At 57.2% G+C, this 19,230-nt stretch overlaps 3 protein-coding genes across 3 annotated transcripts; 1 reads left to right on the forward strand and 2 right to left on the reverse strand.

The window, feature by feature from the left end:
* Nucleotides 1–138: 138 nt before the first annotated feature.
* On the reverse strand, nucleotides 139–3,981 carry PPAN (peter pan homolog). The gene is made up of 12 exons (XM_079915588.1): nucleotides 3,905–3,981; nucleotides 3,646–3,816; nucleotides 3,055–3,156; nucleotides 2,812–2,862; nucleotides 2,534–2,704; nucleotides 1,788–1,864; nucleotides 1,484–1,591; nucleotides 1,252–1,375; nucleotides 1,081–1,159; nucleotides 832–961; nucleotides 592–758; nucleotides 139–501 (listed from the first exon to the last, which is right to left on the reverse strand). The coding sequence occupies exons 1-12, from the start codon at nucleotides 3,920–3,922 to the stop codon at nucleotides 290–292; spliced, it is 1,410 nt and encodes a 469-aa protein (XP_079771714.1). The 5' UTR covers nucleotides 3,923–3,981; the 3' UTR covers nucleotides 139–289.
* Nucleotides 3,982–10,251: 6,270 nt separating this feature from the next.
* ANGPTL6 (angiopoietin like 6) lies at nucleotides 10,252–13,660 on the forward strand. The gene is made up of 5 exons (XM_079915589.1): nucleotides 10,252–10,857; nucleotides 11,677–11,854; nucleotides 12,410–12,597; nucleotides 12,677–12,947; nucleotides 13,454–13,660. Exons 1-5 carry the CDS (start codon nucleotides 10,282–10,284, stop codon nucleotides 13,642–13,644), a joined length of 1,404 nt encoding a protein of 467 aa, XP_079771715.1. The 5' UTR covers nucleotides 10,252–10,281; the 3' UTR covers nucleotides 13,645–13,660.
* A 56-nt stretch (nucleotides 13,661–13,716) lies between these two features.
* SHFL (shiftless antiviral inhibitor of ribosomal frameshifting) lies at nucleotides 13,717–18,240 on the reverse strand. Its single transcript, XM_079915627.1, has 8 exons — nucleotides 18,080–18,240; nucleotides 17,488–17,611; nucleotides 17,250–17,299; nucleotides 15,835–15,873; nucleotides 15,556–15,705; nucleotides 14,972–15,075; nucleotides 14,671–14,825; nucleotides 13,717–14,138 (listed from the first exon to the last, which is right to left on the reverse strand). The coding sequence occupies exons 1-8, from the start codon at nucleotides 18,098–18,100 to the stop codon at nucleotides 13,933–13,935; spliced, it is 849 nt and encodes a 282-aa protein (XP_079771753.1). The 5' UTR covers nucleotides 18,101–18,240; the 3' UTR covers nucleotides 13,717–13,932.
* Between the last annotated feature and the right edge of the window lie 990 nt (nucleotides 18,241–19,230).

Below are 19,230 nucleotides of genomic sequence, written 5' to 3' on the forward strand. Positions count from 1 at the left end.
GCAGGGTCAAATCTGCCCGTCACCCTTGCCTGTGAAACAAGGCCCTGCACCTCCACTGCCCAGGGTCGGGGAAATGGGCCCAGGCTTCGGGCAGAAACCAGGCCCCCCATTTCAAGCACAGACTAAGACTCATGAGAAATCAGTTTATTAGAGGGGGAGGTTAGGAAAACAGTTCTCCTTTATGAAAGGAAACCGAGGGCTGCACCTGGAGGCCCAGGAGATGGGGAGCCCAGGGCAGCATGTCTCAGGCCCCAATCTGGGGCATTCCACCTGCCACCCAGGCTTGGCCTCAGGCTACTCTCTTAGGTGGCCACGGTCGGCCTCGCCTGTGGTCCCGGGCAGCCCCTCTGGGTCCCACCTTGGCCTGGGCCCCCGGGTGTCTGCCCTTGGCCTTTGGAGGCCTCCGGTCACTGCCTCGGTCAGGCTTCCGTTCCTTTACCCGTCGCTTCTTGCCTGGGGGCCCGGCAGGCCGCCTCCACTTGGCTGCCTTTGGGAACATGTCTGTGGGAAGAGACTGTGTCAGGGCCACCAGTGCACAGGGACAGACAAGCCCATGGTGCCCAGCTACACTGACCCCTGCTTGCCACACACCCTCATCAGGCTCCTCGCCCACAGCCTGGCGGAAATACTCGGCCTCATCCTCCTCTTCCTCTTGCTGGCTGACCCCCTCTGCCTCTGCAGGGGCCCCGGGGTCCTCTGCATCGCTGTCCCCATCAGCCTCTGCCTGTGCCCGCTTCATGCCCGCCAGGCTCTTCTTCCTGGAGGAGGAACACTGGTCAACGTGGCAGCCTGCGCCCAGGACCCCGCCTCATCCGCCTGGCGACCACACACCTGTGGGCCTCTCGCTGCTCTCGCTTGCGCTGAACGTTCTGGGCCTGCTGGTCCTGCCTCTGGGCCTTGAGCCGTAGCTTCTCCTCCTTGGCTGCCAGGGTGGCCTGCAGTTCCTCCTCTGTTTTGTGCACTAAATGGGAAGAGACAGCCACTGAGGCCTTCACCAAGATCCAGGTGAGCCCCCCAGTACCTTGAGACCCACCTTCGATCAGGCCTCAGACCCCGGTGCCCCTCCAGCCCCGTCCTCACCAAAACTGTGGAACAGCACGTTCCCTTCTCCTACACCCTCCTGGATCTTGATGAGCTGCAGTGTCATCCGAGGCCCGATCTGGAGGAACGGGGGAGGGGGTTGGGGGAGTGTGTGTCAGTCCCTCCTTGAGACTGGGGGAAGCCACCAGGCCTGCCTGGGCGGGGCCTCACCTCGGTGAGCCGCACTGCGCTCTGCTGGGCTGGCATGTTGCCGCGCCCTGCCACGGCCTGGGGCAGCACCGTGATGTTGTGCTCGCCGTCCGGCTCCGCTTCACTCTCGGACAGCCCTGCGCCCCTGTGTGGGGCACACACGGGGCTCAGCAGGGGATCCCGGGCTCCTGGGACAGCTCTGGGGCCCGCTGGCGTGCGGTGGCCCCCTGCCCCCACCCTGAGCCCTCCTCACGTGGCCAGCAGCTCACTGACGTCCTGCAAGCGACTCATGTTGGGGAACTTCTCCTGAAGCAGTTTCTTCATCCCACGACTTGCACCCACAGGGACAACTCTGATGCTACTGCAGGGGTCAGAGCGAGGGAGAACGAGGGTCAGGAGCCATGGGGTCGCGGGGCAGCTCCACCCCCCACACACCCTTTCCATGGTCCATCGGAGCGTATACTTTGAAACTACGCAATCACAGAGGCTCAGCAGCCGTGCTGTCATCAGCTGCAGAGCGGGGCCACACCCGCCACCCCACCCCACCCCAGACTCACTAATGGCGGAAATCCAGCTCCTGGGAGTCAGGGTTGTAGTTGATGAGAAGGCAGCGCTTGATGGTGTTCAGGTTCACCTGGAAGGGAGAGAAGAGAAGGCATGGCGCCACGTGAGCTGCACCCAGGCCCCACTGTGTGCTGGAGCCCGTGCCAAGCCCCGGCTATGGCTGCACTCCTGAAACCTCACAGTAAAAGGGCACAGAGTGCTGAGAGCACTGCAGGGATGGATGGGGCTGCAGTTGGTGTCCATGGGCTACCTGGACGTTGGCTAGAAATCCTGGGTCCGAGGCCCACTGAGGCCGTCGACACCGGACTTCCTGGTGACTGGCATCTAACAAGGCTAATTTGAAATCCACTGGTGCCACGGATTAGAAGCAGGGGCTCTGCTGCCAGACAAATTTAAAAATCTGGTCCTGCCTTCTTCTCCCTCGTATCTGACCTGAGACTACTGACTTCACCTCTGTCAGCCTCAGTTTCCCCCTCTGTAAAATGGAGCCACAATACACGCTACTCTACTTAGACCAGCACTCAACGTGCATTTAGGAAATAAAGCACTATGGGCATAGTTTTCCACCTGCCAGATGGGACGGCAGCTCATGGAGGAAGCCTCTCGCGCAGTGTCACAGAACGCTATGAGTGGGATTCGACCTCAGAACCCGGAGTTCTCACCCTCAATGCTAGGAGGTGAAGACTGAGCAATCAACCCAAGGGCCCGTGCGTGGTAACTGTTGCCTGGCCCAGCCCACCTTGTGCACGTTGATGGAGGGGAACAGGTTCTGGAACATGGTGGCCATGAGCTTCACGTGCATGCCGTGGGGGCCAAAGCTGTTGAGCACCAGGAGAGGAGGGTGGGCAAACTGCTGCTCGTGCATGCGGTGACGTCGCAGCGAAGAAACCACATCACGCACCAAGGTGTACTGCAGGACAGGGTGACGAGTGGATAACTGCCAAGCACACGTGGCTGGGGCAATCCCCAAACCCAGCTCCTACCCCTCGGAGGCCTCATACCACCTCTAGTCCTTACCTTGTTGATCCGGAAGGTTAAGGTAGGGCCTCCCGGGAGGCGTATCAGCTTCTACAGAAAAAAAGGATCAGTGAGGGTCAAGGTGTCCAACTAGGGAGCAGGGGGAATGGGAACCTCTGCCCATCTCTTCAGAGCGTTTACTTTGAAGCCAGAATCACGGCAGCTCAGAGGCACAAGGGGTCATCATGAGAGCTGGGGGAGGAGGAGGGGGTGGGGGAGTGAGGGGTGAGAGCATCCACTCACGAAGTAGACACTGGTTTCCGTTTTGCTCAAGATCAGGAAGTGTGTGACCCCAAGGGGCCCAGCCACTGCCACACAATCTTTCAGAGAGTTTTTCTTTCGAATCTGGAAACGATAAAAAGAAAAAGGGATGATCACTGATATCCCCTTATTGAACAAAGCCTATACGCTTAAGCTGTTATGCCCTTTCTTGCATTTAACCCTCGGAAGAAGAGGGGAGGAGAGAAGAGTGCAATGCTCTTGACCTCTAGAGCCAGTCAGACTTGAATCTGAGCACCGCCTCTGTCCCTCGACAGCCAGCTGAGGCCCAGACAGGTTAAGTAACTTGACCGAGGCTTTTGAGAGAAGCCAGCCTTGCTGATTCCTGAGTCCCCTCTTAACCACCAGTCCTAGGCACCCAGCCAAGCTGCGCGCGGTTCATCTGCTCGCCCTCGCTGCTGCCACTCAAAGCCCTGAGAGGCAGCCACGATGGTCCCCATTAAGGGCTCCTTTCTCCAGCTAGGGAGACTGAGGCCTCGCGCGGTTTCGAGGATGGAGCCATCCCCACAGAGGACGGGGCCCACAGCGGGTGGAGATGGGCTGGGCGATGCAGACCTGCAGGCGGGTGGCGGTGAGCGGCTCCATGACCCGCCGCAAGTCCAGGCTGAGCTGTCGGACGCTGCGACCCGCGCGGCCCCGAGAGAACACGAAAGAGTGCGGCTGTGCGGCATAGGCCTCGAGGTTGCGGAGGTGCGCCTGGGCGCGCGCCCGCTTCTGGTGCCGGGACTGCGGGGGCGAGAGGCAAGAGGTGAGCACTGCAGCCACCGCCGGGACCCCACCCGCGCTGCCCGCTTTCCCGGCCGCCGCGCCTCACCCGCCCCGACTGCCCCATGCCACCGTCTCTTCCTCGAGGCCTCTTCTGCTGGCTGTTTCCGGCGCCGCACAGCTCACTTCCGGCGCCGGCGAGGCGACTACGTGAGGCGCCGCTGCGTGATGACGTCACCACATGGGCTTGCGCACCAGGTCGCGGGAAACCTCGGAGGGGTTGCTATGGAGACACCTGGTGCCTGTTTCTGTGGAAACCGGGGGGGGGGGGGCGGCACGGTTCGAAATGAGCCATGGGTTCGAATCCCGCCTCCGCCATTTCCACCAGCTGTGCGATTTTGAGGCACACGTTCTCCACTCCAAGGCTCCTAAAGTATCCCAAAGTGAGGATGATCATCATTTCCTCTCTGACCCGCGAATTAAGAGAGATGATGTATGCACAGTACTTGGCGCACTGGCGCCAGGCACTTGGGGACCCGAAAAGGGGATAGCACCTTGGCAGTTACTCATTTAGGCCCCAGGTCCTGAGGACCAGCTGTCCCCCGCGGGGGCCCTGTCTGCGGACGGGCTGAGGGATGGAAATTCCACATCACCTTCTGGAAATTCAGAGCAAGGCGGTAGCTTCGTGAATAATTCACCCCCTCCCAGTTTCCGCTCAAAGCCCCAGCCTTGGCCTCAGGCCTCTGGCTTCTTCCCCAGAACCTTCGGGTGGGGGGAAGAGATCCCCCAACATCTCTCTCCCTGTTCCATCTGTCTCTGTCTCCCTCTCCCCAGCTTTGAACTTGCCAAAAATTGTCTCCTTCGTCATCTGTAAGTTTCCATCTTTCTCCTCTCTCTGTCTGTCCCTATCCCCATTTCTCTCTTCTCATCTCTATCCCCATCTCCCATCTCTCTCCCGATCTCCCAGACGTTTCTTCTTCTCTGTCTCTCTGACTCTCTCTCCCTCCTGTCATCCCCTCTCCTTGACTTAGGAGGTTTCTTCTCTCTCTGCTGCCAGTGGGGGAAGCTGGAGGGGGCCCAGCGTGGTGGTGGTGGGGGGGGCGCCAGCCCAGGCCGGGAGCCCAGCCTGGCAGCCTCTCTCAGATCTGGGACGACCATTTCCTCCTTCAGCCCGGGAGGCCACTCGGGTTACGAGTTCAGGACTGTAGGAAATGGGAGGAGACTTCTAGTCGGGGAGGCCTTCTTACAAGTCGGAGACCCTAGCCTGGTGGGGGCTCTACGTGAGTTACTTTGTTCTGTCTGTTTTCGGCCCTGCAGGACCTGACCTGTGTGAGGATGTGAGAGTGTGTGTGGGAGATAAATGGAAACTTGCGCTGGGCTGTGGGCGGGTATCAGGGGCTCGCCGTGTGCCTGGTTTGTGTCTCTGCGCTTGCCAGTGTGTGACCATGTGTACCTGGGTGTGTACATGCCTGATGCAGATTTACAGACACGCTCAGCCCACGGGGTATTTTCCTTTAAGTCGTGGTGTGTGCGTGTGTGACCGCATTTTGTTTTTAGTTTTTGTTGTTTTTTTAATTAATTAATTTATTTTTGGCTGCGTTGGGTCTTCGTTGCTGCGTGTGGGCTTTCTCTAGTTGCGGTGAGCGGGGGCTACTCTTTGTTGCGTTTCGCGGGCTTCTCATGGTGGTGGCTTCTCGTTGTTGCGGAGCACGGGCTCTAGGTGCACGGGCTGTAGTAGTTGTGGCACGTGGGCTCAGTAGCTGTGGCTTGCGGGCTCTAGAGCGCAGGCTCAGTAGTTGTGGCGCACGGGCTTAGTTGCTCCGTGGCATGTGGGATCTTCCTGGACCAGGGCTCGAACCCGAGTCCCATGCATTGGCAGGTAGATTATTATTATCATTAATTAATTAATTAATTTTTGGCTGCGTTGGGTCTTCGTTGCTGCACGCAGGCTTTCTCTAGTTGCAGCGAGTGGGAGCTACACTTTGTTGCGGTGAACGGGCTTCTCATTGTGATGGCTTCTCTTGTTGTGGAGCACAGGCTCTAGGCGCGCGGGCTTCAGTAGTTGTGGCACGTGGGATCAGTAACTGTGGCTCGAGGGCTCTAGAGCACAGGTTCACTTGTTGTGGCACATGGGCTTAGTTGCTCCGTGGCATGTGGGATCTTCCTGGACCAGGGCTCGAACCTATGTCCCCCGCATTGGCAGGCGGATTCTTAACCACTGCACCACCAGGGAAGTCCTGTGACCACATTTTGAACACATAGTTGCTTCCTAAATCTGTGCTATTTCCAGTTGTGTCTTTATTTATTTATTTATTTTGACTGTACCACGCGGCTTGTGGGATCTTAGTTCCCAGACTAGGGATCGAACCTGGGCCCCAGCAGTGAAAGCGCTGAGTCCTAACCACTGGACCCCCAGGGAATTCCCTCCAGTTATGTTGTTGTAATTGTCTGTGCCGGGAAAATCCACGGACACACACACATACACATACACACACACAGATTCCATCTGTCTATCTTTGCTGCTTTGTGCAGTGGTTTCCATGTCTCATTGGGTATCCGTGTGTGTCTTTGTGCTCTACTGTTATGTGCACACACAGAGGTGTGTGTGTGACTGTTGTGGTATATGTGTGTGAGTTCTGGAGCCATGTTACCTGGGCCGAATACCATTGCCGATCCTTTCTTTGGCTGTGTGACCACAGGCAAGTTGCTCACCCTCTCTGAGGCTCCGTTCTCTGCTGTAAAATGTGGCTACATACAGAAACCAGCTCTGGTTGCTAGGATTAAATGAGATACAAAATGTAGAGTTTAGAGTCATGCCTGACAGGCTGCAGGTGCCGCTGATATTCGCTACTGTTGTTGTCTGTGGGGTGTGTGTGTGTGTGTGTGTGTGTGTGTGTGTGTGTGTGTGTCTGCCTGTCTATGTCTGAGGCTGGGATCCATGCAGCCTCCCTGGGCCTGCAGCCTCCCACGCTCTGTGCTGTGCTGTGGGGGGAACGTCCAGGGCGCTGAACTGTGTTATCAGGCTCTGGTGGCCTGGGCAGGAGGGTCTGGCAATTCTGCCTCAGTTCTCACATGGGAAATGCTAAATATTTACAGTTTGGAGCTCCTGGGCTCAGCATCACCACTCTAGTCCCAGGCTCTGGGTAGTTACCAAGCCTCCTCCCTCCTGCTCTCCCACCAGCCTCTCCCCTTCTCCAGTTCAGAGGCCCTGCTGGACTCTCAGCTCCTCCTCGGACTTCTTGTGTCTGCTGCGGGCCTTGCTGAACTCAGGGTCTTGGTCGTGAGAGGTGAGAGCGCAGGAGGGTGGGAGGGCAGGTGGAGGCTGAATCTGTCTGTTGGGAAACCTGGGTCTTGGCTTGGCTGGGGGACTCCCCAGACCTCCTCTTTGCTCCAGGCTGAGATCCTGGAAGGCAGCGGATGTTACACACACACTAGTTCAAACGGGTTTGGTCCATCCCTGTTGGGGAGGGCCTGATGTCTTTGGGCGGGGGGCGGCAATGAGAGGTCCCTGCTCTGCCCTTGGTAGCTAGTGCTTGGGGTGTGAGTACAGTAGTGAATATGCCTTTCTCCAGCACAGAGCCCTCCAAGATTCCCACATGACTCAGAGTAAAACCCCAAATCCTCCTCAAGGTTCACAAGGCCCTGCACACTTTGCCCCCATCACTTCCTCCTGCTCTCCGCCTCACTAATTCTGTTGCAGCCTTACAGGCTTCCCTGCTATTTCTTGGGAATATCAAGTAAGGTTCAACCTCAGGGCCTTTGCACTCGCTGTTCCCTCTGCCTGAATGCTCTTCCCTTTCTCTCTCTTCCTTCAGGTCTTCACTCAAGTGTCATCTTCTCAGTAATGTCTGACTCCTCTATTTAAAATGCACCCCCAGCCCAGGTCTCCCACCCCCTTCCCTGTTTTTCTACGAAGCACTTACCTCTGGCCTACCCACCATCTGTTTTCCCAACCTGCTCCACAAGGGCAGGGGTTTTGTCTGTGTTGGTCACAGCTGTGTCCCCATCTCCTGGAACAGCTCCTGACACACAACAGGTGCTCAAGGAATGCTTGTAGAGTGTGTGAACAAGGCAATGTGTGTGACAATGAAGCCTGCAGGACATGCGCCTGTGTGGCCACCAGGATGTGTGGGTTTGGAATATGGTGGATCGTGGCGCGGACAGGGCCAGCATGTGGACATGTGGAACATTTTCTTAATGTTGGCATGTGCACATGGGAGGGATGTGATTCCCCATCAGACAGCCTGCAAGTGTGTGAACCCCAGGAATGAAGACAATGGAGGCCAGCGTGTGGATCCTGCAGGGCCGCGGGTTGGTGGCCACAAGTATACAGCTCACCTGTGGGAGCCAGGGAACACCTGGCGGGGGCGGGGCATGTGGGCAGATCCGGGGCGTGTGGGTGTTGCGGGGTGTGTGTGATGCCTGGCACTGTTTTAGGCGCTGCGGACAGAGCAGTGAACAAAAGCCAGGCTCAGCCTCTGGGAGCTTATGTTTTGGTGGAGGAATTCAGATCATAAACAATGGCAAACAAACAAGGCAATTGCAGAGTGATAAATGCTAAAATGAAATGGACGGACTGTGCTAGGGCGTGCCCAAGCAGGGGCGACTCTAAACGGGGTAGTCAAAGAGGGCTTCTTTTTTTTTAAATTTATTTTTGGCTGTTGGGTCGTCTTTGCTGCATGTGGGCTTTATCTAGTTGCGGCGAGCGGGGGCTACTCTTCGTTGCGGTGCGCGGGTTTCTCATTGCGGTGGCTTCTTTTGTTGCAGAGCACGGGCTCCAGGCGCATGGGCTTCAGTAGTTGTGGCACACGGGCTCGGTAGTTGTGGCTCACGGGCTCTAGAGCGCAGGCTCAGTAGCTGTGGCACACGGGCTTCGTTGCTCTGAGGCATGTGGGATCTTCCCGGACCAGAGATTGAACCCGTGTCCGCTGCATTGGCAGGCGGATTCTTAACCACTGTGCCACCAGGGAAGTCCCTCAAAGAGGGCTTCTGAGGAGGAGACAGCTGAGCTGAGACCTGAATAAGGAGAGACAGGGAGCTGTGATAAATTCAGGGAAGAATATTCCAGGCTGCGGAAACAGCAAGTGCAAAGGCTCTGAGGCTCGAGGGTCCCTTGTGTGTTTGAGGAACAGCCAGGCCAGGGTGCCTGAAGCAGAGTGAGCGCGGTGGGTGGGAGGATGAATGGGTGGAGGGGAGGTCAGGGAGGGGCCTGGGCAGAGCATGCAGGGCCTTGTGGGCTGCAGGGAGGACTTGGGCTTTTCCTCAGAGTGAGGAGGAAGCCACAGAGGTCCTGAGCAGAGGAGGAGGGACGTGACCTGTCTTGGGTGTTCACGGGTATCCTCTGGCCACTGTGGGAGAAACAGAGCAGAGATTGAGGATGGAAGCCTGGAGACCTGGCAGGCAGCTGCTCTAAGGAAATCCAGATGGTGTCTTGAGCTGGGATCATGGGAGGGAGTGAGACTAGGGGGGAATGTGGAGGAAGTCAGGGTCTAAACACAAGAGCTGATAGGCCTGGCTGATGGTTTCCATCTGCCATGAAGAGACATGAATGACTCTGGAGTTTTGGTCTGAGAACATGGGAAATAGGGTGTCCGCTACTAGACTGAGTTAGTGAGACTTTCTCTTCATCTCCCCTCACCCGCCCCCCCCCCCCCGCCACCTGTTTCCCCATGGCTTCTGCTCCAGTTTCCTCCAGGTTCCTTTAATACATCAGGCATGGTCCAACCTCAGGGCCTTTGCACTTTCTATTCCCCCTGCCAGGGACGTCTTTTCTCCCAGATACCCCCATGGTTTCCTCCCTCACCTCTTTCAGGTCTTTGTTCAAACTGTCACCTCTTCCAGGTCTTCCCTCCTCTCAAATTGCCCCTGCACATATCCCCATATCTCTGTCTTTTACTGTTTTTTTTTTTTTTTGGTAGTTGTTTGTTTCTTTGGCCGCGCCGTGCAGGTTGTGGGATCTTAGTTCCCAGACTAGGGATCGAACCCCGGCCCCTTGCAATGGAAGCCGGGAGTCTTAACCACTGGACACCCAGGGAATTCCCCTCTGTCTTTTACTAAAAGTACCTTTTATCTTTAGTACCTAGGGCTGTCTAATACACTCAATTAATTCTAAGTTTATTTGGTCCTTGCTCACCAGGGCAGGGATTTTTGTGTTTTGTTCCCAACTGTATTCCCAGCGCGTAGAACTCAGGCCAGCACACAGTTAGCACTCAGAGAATGCTTGCTGAATGAATGGACGAGACACACTGACCCGCAGGGAGCCTGGAACTCAGTGGGGAGGCCAGAGCTGGATTCTATTGGCGTATCTCCAGCCTCGGGACAGGGAAAGGGATGGAGGCGGGCGTGTGTGGACCCTGATCTACGCAGGTGTACACCTGTGCATTCCCGCGTGGGACCACATAGGTATGGCCCAGCTTGAGAGTCGGGGGTCGAGCCTGCGTTCCGGGGCCCCCTCCTTCCCGTTCATCCTCTGCCTGCAGGTCCGCCATGTCGGCACCCCGGCTGCTCACGATGCAGCTGCTGCTCTTGCTGGACGCTTGGTGGGCGCGCGCAGCCGCTCCGCGCTGCACCTACACCTTCGTGCTGCCCCCGCAGAAGTTCACAGGCGCCGTGTGCTGGAGCGGGCCGGCGGCTCCGCGCCCAACTCCAGAGGCCGTGAACGCCAGCGACGTGGCGGCACTGCGCGTGCGAGTGGGCCGCCACGAGGAGCTGCTGCGCGAACTTCAGCGGCTGGCGACGGCCGACGGCGCTGTAGCCGGCGAGGTGCGTGCGCTGCGCAAGGAGAGCCGTGGCCTGAGCTCGCGCCTGGGCCAGCTGCGCGCGCAGCTGCAGCACGAGGCGGGACCGGGGGCGGGGCTAGGCCTGGGGGCGGAGCCTGCCGCCGCGCTGGCGCTGCTTGGGGAGCGTGTGCTGAACGCCTCGGCCGAGGCGCAGCGCGCCGCCGCCCGCTTCCACCAGCTGGACGTCAAGTTCCGCGAGCTGGCACAGCTGGTCAGCCAGCAGAGTGGCCTCATCTCCCGCCTGGAACGCCTGTGCCCGGGGAGTGCGGGCGGGCAGCAGCAGGTAACTCTGAAACTATCTCCCTCCCCAAATAGCAGCCACTTCTTGTGAGCATCTTCAGTAGATGGGCCCCCTGAAACCCCATGCCCTTTTTTTTTTTTTTTTTGGCCGCGCTGCGGAGCATGCGGGATTTTCGTTCCCCGACCAGGGATCGAACCCGTGCCCCCTGCAGTGGAAGCACCGAATCTTAACCACTGGACCGCCAGGGAAGTCCCAACCCCATGATTCTCAGTTCCGAAATACAAAAAGCTCCAAAAACGGACCCCTACCTCTTCCCCAGTAACTCATTTGGGTCAAAACGCAACTGGTAGCTACTTGAAGTCTTTACTTATCTACCTAATATGAATACTCATAGGATCCTATAATCAAGCATATTATTAATATGTGATAAAGACCAAAGACCTCGTTGGGGGTGTTAGGTAATATAGAGGTAGACCCTGCATTACTGTTTCTAACTCCTGCTATATTATTCTAAATTCTGGATTATGTCTCACCTTAGGTTTTGAATAAGCAATTGTTGCTTTGTGACAGTACCTAACTTACAGGGTGGTTGGGAGGATTCAGTAAGTTAGTAATATTGGATGTACTCATATTATCCCTACTTCACAGAAAAGTTTGGAGGCACAGATCGGTTAAGCTATTAACACCAGAGCAGGAGTTTAAGCCCAGCTCTGTCTCTTCTTGACTACTAGAGTTAGGCTTGGGAAGATCAATACACGCCCCTGCTTGATCTTCCCATCTGGGTGCTAGGAGATTTACGAGCCCAGAGCGTCCTGGGCTAAGGGTTAGTGCAATCACATCTAACTCTCTTGGTTACCCCAGGTCCTGCCACCGCCCCTGGTGCCTGTGGTTCCAGTCAGTCTGGTAGGTGGCACCAATGACACCAGCAGGAGGATGAACTCAGCCCCAGAATCCCAGAGAGACCAGACCCTGAGACAGCAGGGGCCCTTGGCCTCTCCTGTGCCCTCAGGGCACCCTGCTGTCCCTACCAAGCCAGCAGGTAAGACAAGGGCAGGGCTGTTGAGGGTGTGAGGAGCCAGGAGATTCCCAGTGCAGCATGAATAGAGGGAAATATGAGTCAGGACTTTAATGCCAGATTCCTCTCATGCTGGGGGGCCTGGAGGAAATGCTGCTTTTATCCTGATAATGGAACAGGGAGATATGGCTCTTACTTTGATAAACACCAAAATTCTTACTATGGTGTGAAAATAAGAGAGGTACTCTTACTTTGACAAGAGGGCAGGGGATTCAGGACTGCTACTTTGGTGAGAATTTGAGGGAATTCAGAGGGCCATGTTCAAGACCTCTATTCTGATGAGGAGACCATAGAAGGAGAATTTAAGAATCCCAGGCTCCACATTTGCTTTAGTGAGAGAAGAATGACTTAGAGTCTTATTTAGGTAAGAAAAGGGGTATTGGGGCTCTTATTCTGGAGAGGGAATAGGAGAGGCAATTCGACTGTTCTGGTAAGGGGACCAGTGAGAATCAGGACTCTTACTCCAGTAAAGGGTTGACTGGTCCAGGTTGTGCCTGTCCCATATCCCTGTGCCCGCAGGCCCATGGCGGGATTGTGCAGAGGCCCGCCAGGCAGGCCATGGACAGAGCGGAGTGTATGAGCTACGAGTGGGCCGGCATGTGTTGTCAGCATGGTGTGAGCAACAGCTGGAAGGTGGAGGCTGGACTGTGATCCAGAGGCGGCAAGATGGCTCCGTCAACTTCTTCACTACCTGGCAGCACTACAAGGTGGGCACAGGTGGGTGGGGCAAGGCTGGGCAGGGGAAGGAGACCTGCTGCTGACTCCCTGACTTTCCTGCCCTGCCAGGTGGGCTTTGGGCAGCCTGATGGGGAATACTGGCTGGGCCTTGAACCTGTGCATCAGCTGACCAGCCATGGGGACCATGAGCTACTGGTGCTCCTCGAGGACTGGGGAGGCCGCGGGGCACGTGCCCACTATGATGGTTTTTCCCTGGAGCCTGAGAGTGACCACTACCGCCTACGGCTTGGCCATTACCACGGAGATGCTGGAGACTCTCTATCCTGGCACAATGACAAGCCTTTCAGCACCGTGGATAGGGACCGAGACTCCTATTCTGGTAAAGAGCTCTCATTCTGGTGGTGGTGGTGGGGAGGGAGTAGGAGACTGTTAGTGAGGAAATGAAAGGGGGTGGGGTAAGACTTTCCTCTGGTAAGGGTCAGGATAAACAGGAGAGTGGAGGACAGGACTCTTATTCTGGTGAGGGGGTGCAGAGTCCAGATTCCTTCTCTGATTAGGCAGTAAGAGTCAGGATTCCTGCCTTTGTGAAAGGTGGTGGGGGGGTGGGGGGAATAGGGGGAGGTATGAGAGCTAGGACTCTTATTCTAGAAAGGAAGTAGAGAAGGTTGTTTTCCCTGATAAAGGAATGAGAGGTAAAGCTCCTAGTTTGCAGAAAGGGTGGAGAAAATGTGACTTGTACTTTGGTAAGGGGATAAGGAAGGAATTAAGGCTATTACTCTGAAGAAGGTATGGGGACAGAGGATGCCTGGCAAAAGCCTTGTACTAATGAGGTGCTGGTAGAGGCTTTTATTCTGGTGAGAAGACATGGATTCTCTCTTCCCTCAGGTAACTGCGCCCTGTACCAGCGGGGAGGCTGGTGGTACCATGCCTGTGCCCACTCCAACCTCAATGGTGTGTGGCATCGTGGTGGCCACTACCGTAGCCGTTACCAGGACGGCGTTTACTGGGCCGAGTTTCGTGGTGGGGCTTACTCTCTCAAGAAGGTTGCCATGCTGATCAGGCCCCTGAGGCTGTGACCATCTGTTCATCTGTCCCCCAGGTCACAGGGGATGTGTGTCCGCAGGAGCCCAAGTTGTCCTGGCCACACCTCCTTTGTGACTCAGTGTGGGCCGCGTCCCACAGACCTCTTCTCGTTGTGGATCTGCTCCCCAGGACCCTGAAAACAGCACCCAGGAATCCCCCTGCCAGCATCTTGGACCCAGACGGCTCCCCAAGGGCATTTAGATCTCCATTTGAGCTCGTATTTTATAACAACACAAAATATGCACAGACCGTGTCTGGTTTGCATCTGCACCTGGCAGGGGTCACTCCCCGTGCCCGCCCTCGTCCTCCTCCTTCAGGTCCTCCAGAATGAGGTTGTCCAGGTCTTCCAGGAGGCCCCCCTGGCTCAGGCAGGTGGCCACAGTGGAGCCACTGCTGATGTGGAGGTTGCTGGGGTGCAGGACTTTGGGCAGGTGGTTCTGCTTCCGACTCTTGGGGTGTGCGCAGGACGTCCCAGGCACGTGGGGCTCTGGGGAGGGAGAGGTTCTGAGGTCGTGGGGCTTGAGGCCATGGGGAGCTCTGGGAAGGGGAGGGGCTGAGGCTACAGGCTCTGGGGCCAGAGCTACAGGAAATTGAGAGGTGAAAGTCACAGGTGTTGAAGCCACAGGAGACCCAGGGACATGGGCGTCACCTGAGACTACAGAGGACACAACAGGAGCCAAGAACACAGAGACCACAGGGACAGAGTCCACAGGACACTGGGGTGTGGGCCACCAGAGTGAAACCACAGAACTTTATGTGAGGAGACATGGAAGGTGGATGACGCCATGGGAGGTGGGTGTTAGGAGGGGCAGGGGTCCTGAGTGACCTGGAGGTAAGAAGGCTGGAGGCCCGTGGAAGATGTGGAAGGAGGGGCCATTGCAGTGGGAGATGAAAAGGTCTCCAGGACGGAGGCCTTAGGAGGTATGCGGAAGAAGCAGGTAGAGACCTTGGTTCTTAAAGGCTCAGAGGTGTATGCCCGGAATGGGGGGGTAGGCCATGGGGACGCGCCAGGCCCTCACCTCGCCGATTGTAGCAGTCCTCAGCCGAGCAGGAGTGGGTGTGGGTGCTGCGGCGATCTGTGTCCCGGTCCCAGCGTGGAGGGAGGATCCGTGTCAGATCCACGGGGAAGCCGCACCCGTAGCAGGGGGACCGGGACCCCATCTGTGCCCAGCCCCTGGGGGCGGGCAGGGCCGTGAGGGTCCAAGGGCCAGCTGGGCCAGGGTGGGGCCAGGGCAGGGAGGGGCAGGGCTGGGGTGGGGCAGGGCCGAGGATGGGAGGTGGGGGTGGGGTCAGCGCCCTCACCGGAAGTTGTGCCCTCACCGGAAGTTGTGCCGACATCTCGGGCAGTGGAACTCAGCCACACCCCACATCTTATCACTGGGCACCGGCTCGTAGCGCTTCCGGCATTTCCTGCATCTGGACACCTGGGGGTGCGGAGAGAGGGGCAGGCTTGCTGTCTGAGGTGAGCAGTGATAGCCTGATGTTAGCCAGATCGAGATTTACACTATGGAAATTGGCAAACACTGTAAATCTGGGGGTGCCTCCGCCCCACGAGAGCCGGTTATTAGGCATTTACCAGAAGCATACCACTGGTCAGGGGGTTCAGAAGCCAGATTTGGGGTTGTGGTTTGGGGGTCAGGTTTGATTTCTGTGGTAGCTGTCAAACTGTGTAGTCAGAGGTCAGGCTCTGGGATAAGAGTTGAGCTTCTCAAGTTGAATGTCAAGTTGAAAAGTCCAGCTCAGTGGGTTGGGGTTAGGGTCTGAGATTGGGGTTGATCTCTGAGGTTGCAGGTCCGGGGTTGGGCTCTCAGAGGCTGATGTTCTTGGGTCAGAGGTTTGGACACTGAGAGTGGGGCTTTGGAGTGGAGCCGGGACAGAACCAAGGTCAGAGGTTGGGTTATCACCTCCTTCCGCTGGGGCACGCGGCGCCACCAGACATGGTCACAGGAGGAGCAGGCGAACTGCCGGTCCACGGCAGGGATGAGATCTTCCTGGGCACGTTGGAACATGCGTAGGTTGGCTTCTGTTAGTGGCAGGAGCGAGGTCGCCACCGCCTGCAGAATGGAGACGGTGGTCAGCCCTCTTCTCCCCTTCCTGCCCCTACAATGTCCCTCCTCCTCACCTATGAACACCCCCATGGATGTCCTCCCTGCTTACCTCCCTGTCCCACACCCTGGACTCACCTGGATGTCCCGGTCCTGCTTCATGTCCTCTGGGGGGTCCTGGGTGGAAACACCAGGGGCAGAAACTGGAGATGCGGTTCACGCCTCTTTTCTGGGGGCGGGGCTTCTGCACGGGGAGGCAGGGTTCTGGCCCCATATAAGAGTAGAGTGTCCCTAACTCAGGAGGACTTGATTGAGCAGCATACACTTCCTGAGGGCAGGATGTGTGACCTCAGTTGTCCTTATAGCAACCCTGGGAGGTGGGCACACCTGTCATCCCCATTGCTCAGACGGGGATACTGAGGCCCAGAGCCGGGAGAGGGCTTGCCTGAGATTACCCTGAGTGAGCATGGCGGAACAGGCTGGACCCCATGCTCCCTTCCTGCCAATGAATGCCACACACTTGCTGGCATTGTGACAGGTCACCTCTTTGAGGCCATGCTGCTTTAGGTTAAGTGCTTGAGCTCTGGATTCAGATAGATGCAGGTTGAAACCCTGGCTTCATCACTTCCAGCTGTGGGGGTGTGGCCAAGCCACTCCTCCTAATGAGGGACATCTAAGAGCCCAGGTTCTGACTCTTGGTGGCCTGGGTTCAAATCCCAGCTGCCACCTGCATTCAGCATGAACCTGGTGAGTGACGTCATCACCCTGTGTCTCAATTTTCTCATCTGTAAAATGAACGTGATAAGTAATAGGACCTGTCTCACAGGACCTGTGGCAATGAAATAAGTCAACAGGTAATATTCCTGGAGTCCTGCCGCAGGGGAAGTGCTCAATCAATGATACTCTTGGCTATTTTTATCATACTCATTATATGTATAACTGTAAATATATAAATGTTAAGGGTATAATACGTACTTTATTATACTCTTTAACAACTCTGTGCTGGGTCTTTCAGGCAGGCCAACCGGTACGCCAGCCACCAAAGCCATCTAAGGGGCAAAGTGGCCATGCAAAGCCTTTCATTCATTCATTCATTCATTCACATGGGTTCCCCTGCCCCTCTCTCCTCTCTGATCTCCTGCTCATCCCAGCCTGTCTGTATGTTCCTTTTGTCATGCCACCCCTCTTCCAGGAAGACCCTCTCCAACCCCTCCCCTTCCCAGAGGTCACTCCTCCTTAGTCTTGAAGAACTTGGTACCACCTCCTCCAGGAAGCTTTCCCTGATCTCTTTGGCTCCTCTATAATGACAATCGTGATTCGTTTCACTACTTAGTTTCTTGTCTCTGTCTTCCATTTAATACAGTCAGCATGTAATGAGCATCTACTGTTTGCAGGCTCCCTGGCCAGATACACGACTGAGAGGTGCATAAGTGAATGAGGCTAGACCATGAGTTGTGGACTGACAAGGCACAGAGGGGGCTCACCGTGGATGAGCCTGACCCTTCTGTTCTCCCTCCCCTTACCACATCCTTTGAGGGGAGGGCGCCGTTTACCTGGGCATCCAGGTCATTACTCAGTTCCTGTCCATCTTTCTGCTTTACCCCTGGTGGGGAGAGTAAGTGTAAGTGAAAGGCCTTTGAAAGATCTTGTGGGAGTTTCTGGGCCCCGAACCCGATACCGACCACCCCCCAAAGAGATGATCTCATCGCCTCTTCTTACCCTCAGCAGAGACCACACCCCCTCCCCGCTCCCCAGCGGAACCCCCTGCAGGCAGGACCCCCGCCTGCTCACCGTACACGATGGAGCGCCCCACTCCGGTATGGTCGCTGCCAAACTTCCTCATCAGAGTCCCCGCCTTCTTGGAGGATACCTTCCCATGAAACTTCTCCCGGAGGCGCCGGACGCTCTTCTCCAGCTGGGGTGGGGAGACAGGGGCTCAGATGGAGGAAGGAGAGGCGCGATTGCCCCTCCCCCATCCCTAGGCATCCTCTTTTCACGGCCTGAACTTGACCCTTGGTTTTAGCCTCCGCACCCCACCCCCCCAATCCCTCTACTGCATTTCCTGGAAAAAGCCAAAGTCCCCACAGGGCACTGGGGGAGGGAGCGGACTAAGGCGAACGTCCCACGCTAAGGGAGGAGGCCGGCCAGGTAACCCCTGGCCTCTGACCCTTGACCCAGCAGCCCCCGCTTTTCCTCGAGGAGGCCGCATTTCGCTCTGGGGCATGTGGCGGTCACTCTCCTTTCTGAGGGAGACGAGTGCCAGCCTGGGGGAAGGTCTAGGTTTCGGATGGAGTCCCCAGGAACTGCGAAGCCCCCTCCGCGTCCCCCGGCTCCTCCCCAGCATCTCTCGCGGGCCCCCGGCCCAGTTGTAGCCTTCTCCTACCTCCACACCTTCCTGAGACATGGTGGCGGCGCAGGTCTCCGCGAGGGTCCGCACTGGGCGCTCAGCGTCCCCCTACCTGGGTGCGCCCGTCTGTCCAGCTGCCTCTCAGGGCAGGGGGCGGGGCCTCCAGACCGGCTCCGCCCTTCCTTTCCAGCCCTCCGTTTCGCTTTCGATTGGAAAGAGGGGGGACGGGGCGCGCTGGCTCCGCCCTGGCTCCACCTCTGCTCTTGCGCCCCAAACCCAGGCGGGCGCCCCCGATCTGCACCCTGCGGCGGAGCGCGCAGACCTCGGGCGGGGGAGGCGGCGCGGCCTCTGCAGTCGGTCACATGTCCCCACGCTGCGCGGGGTCCGCGTCTTCACGTCCCTCGTGGGGGCGGGGCCGCATCTGAAGGCCGCGGTGTGTCTCCCGGTCCCCGCTAGCTCGTGCTCCCCCAGTCCATCGCTCTGTCCCCTCCCCTCCCGTCCCCTCCTCTCCCCCAGGAATCAGGCGCTAATTAGGACCTGGACCCCTTTCTCACTTTGAGCCTCTTACCTCGCCACGTCCCCTCTCTGAACCTCAGTTTACTCCTCTGTAAGATGGGGATGATGATAGTGGCTACATCCTGGAGTGTGTGTGTGTGTGTGTGTGTGTGTGTGTGTGCCCGCGCGCGTGCGTGTGCCAGGATTCGAGTCCCCGGGTAGAGCACTTAGTAGCTCCTGGCATGCTGTAGACATTCAGCTAGTCCCTGGGCCACCTACTATGTGCAAAATATGAAGGGGCAGGCAGTTGGCGGGAAGGAGGAGGTGCTTGCTAAAAATACTGATTCCTGGTCCCTAGCCGTTCTGCAGAATCGGGCTGTCTAGGGGTTCCAGGGGATCTGCACTGTAAAACGTAAGGTTGAGAACCCCGGGGGGCCAGGACAATTTTAACCCAGCAAGCGGGGGAGGGGCTCTGTCCCAGCCTTGCCGCATCAGAAATGTCTTCTTGGAGGAGTCCTGGAAGTGTGACGGCTCAGCAGGTGAAGAATGGAGTGGGGGAAGGAAGCAGCTAGCCGTGCAAACCCCCAGAATCAAGAGTCTAGCGCGTTAGGCCAGGGCTTCTCAACCTCAGCAACATCGGCATTTGGGGCTGGATGGTTCTCTGTGGTGGGGGCCTGCTGTGTGCATCGTAG

This window comes from Stenella coeruleoalba (assembly GCF_951394435.1).
Source record: "Stenella coeruleoalba genome assembly, chromosome: 3".
Taxonomy (NCBI): Eukaryota; Metazoa; Chordata; class Mammalia; order Artiodactyla; family Delphinidae; genus Stenella; species Stenella coeruleoalba.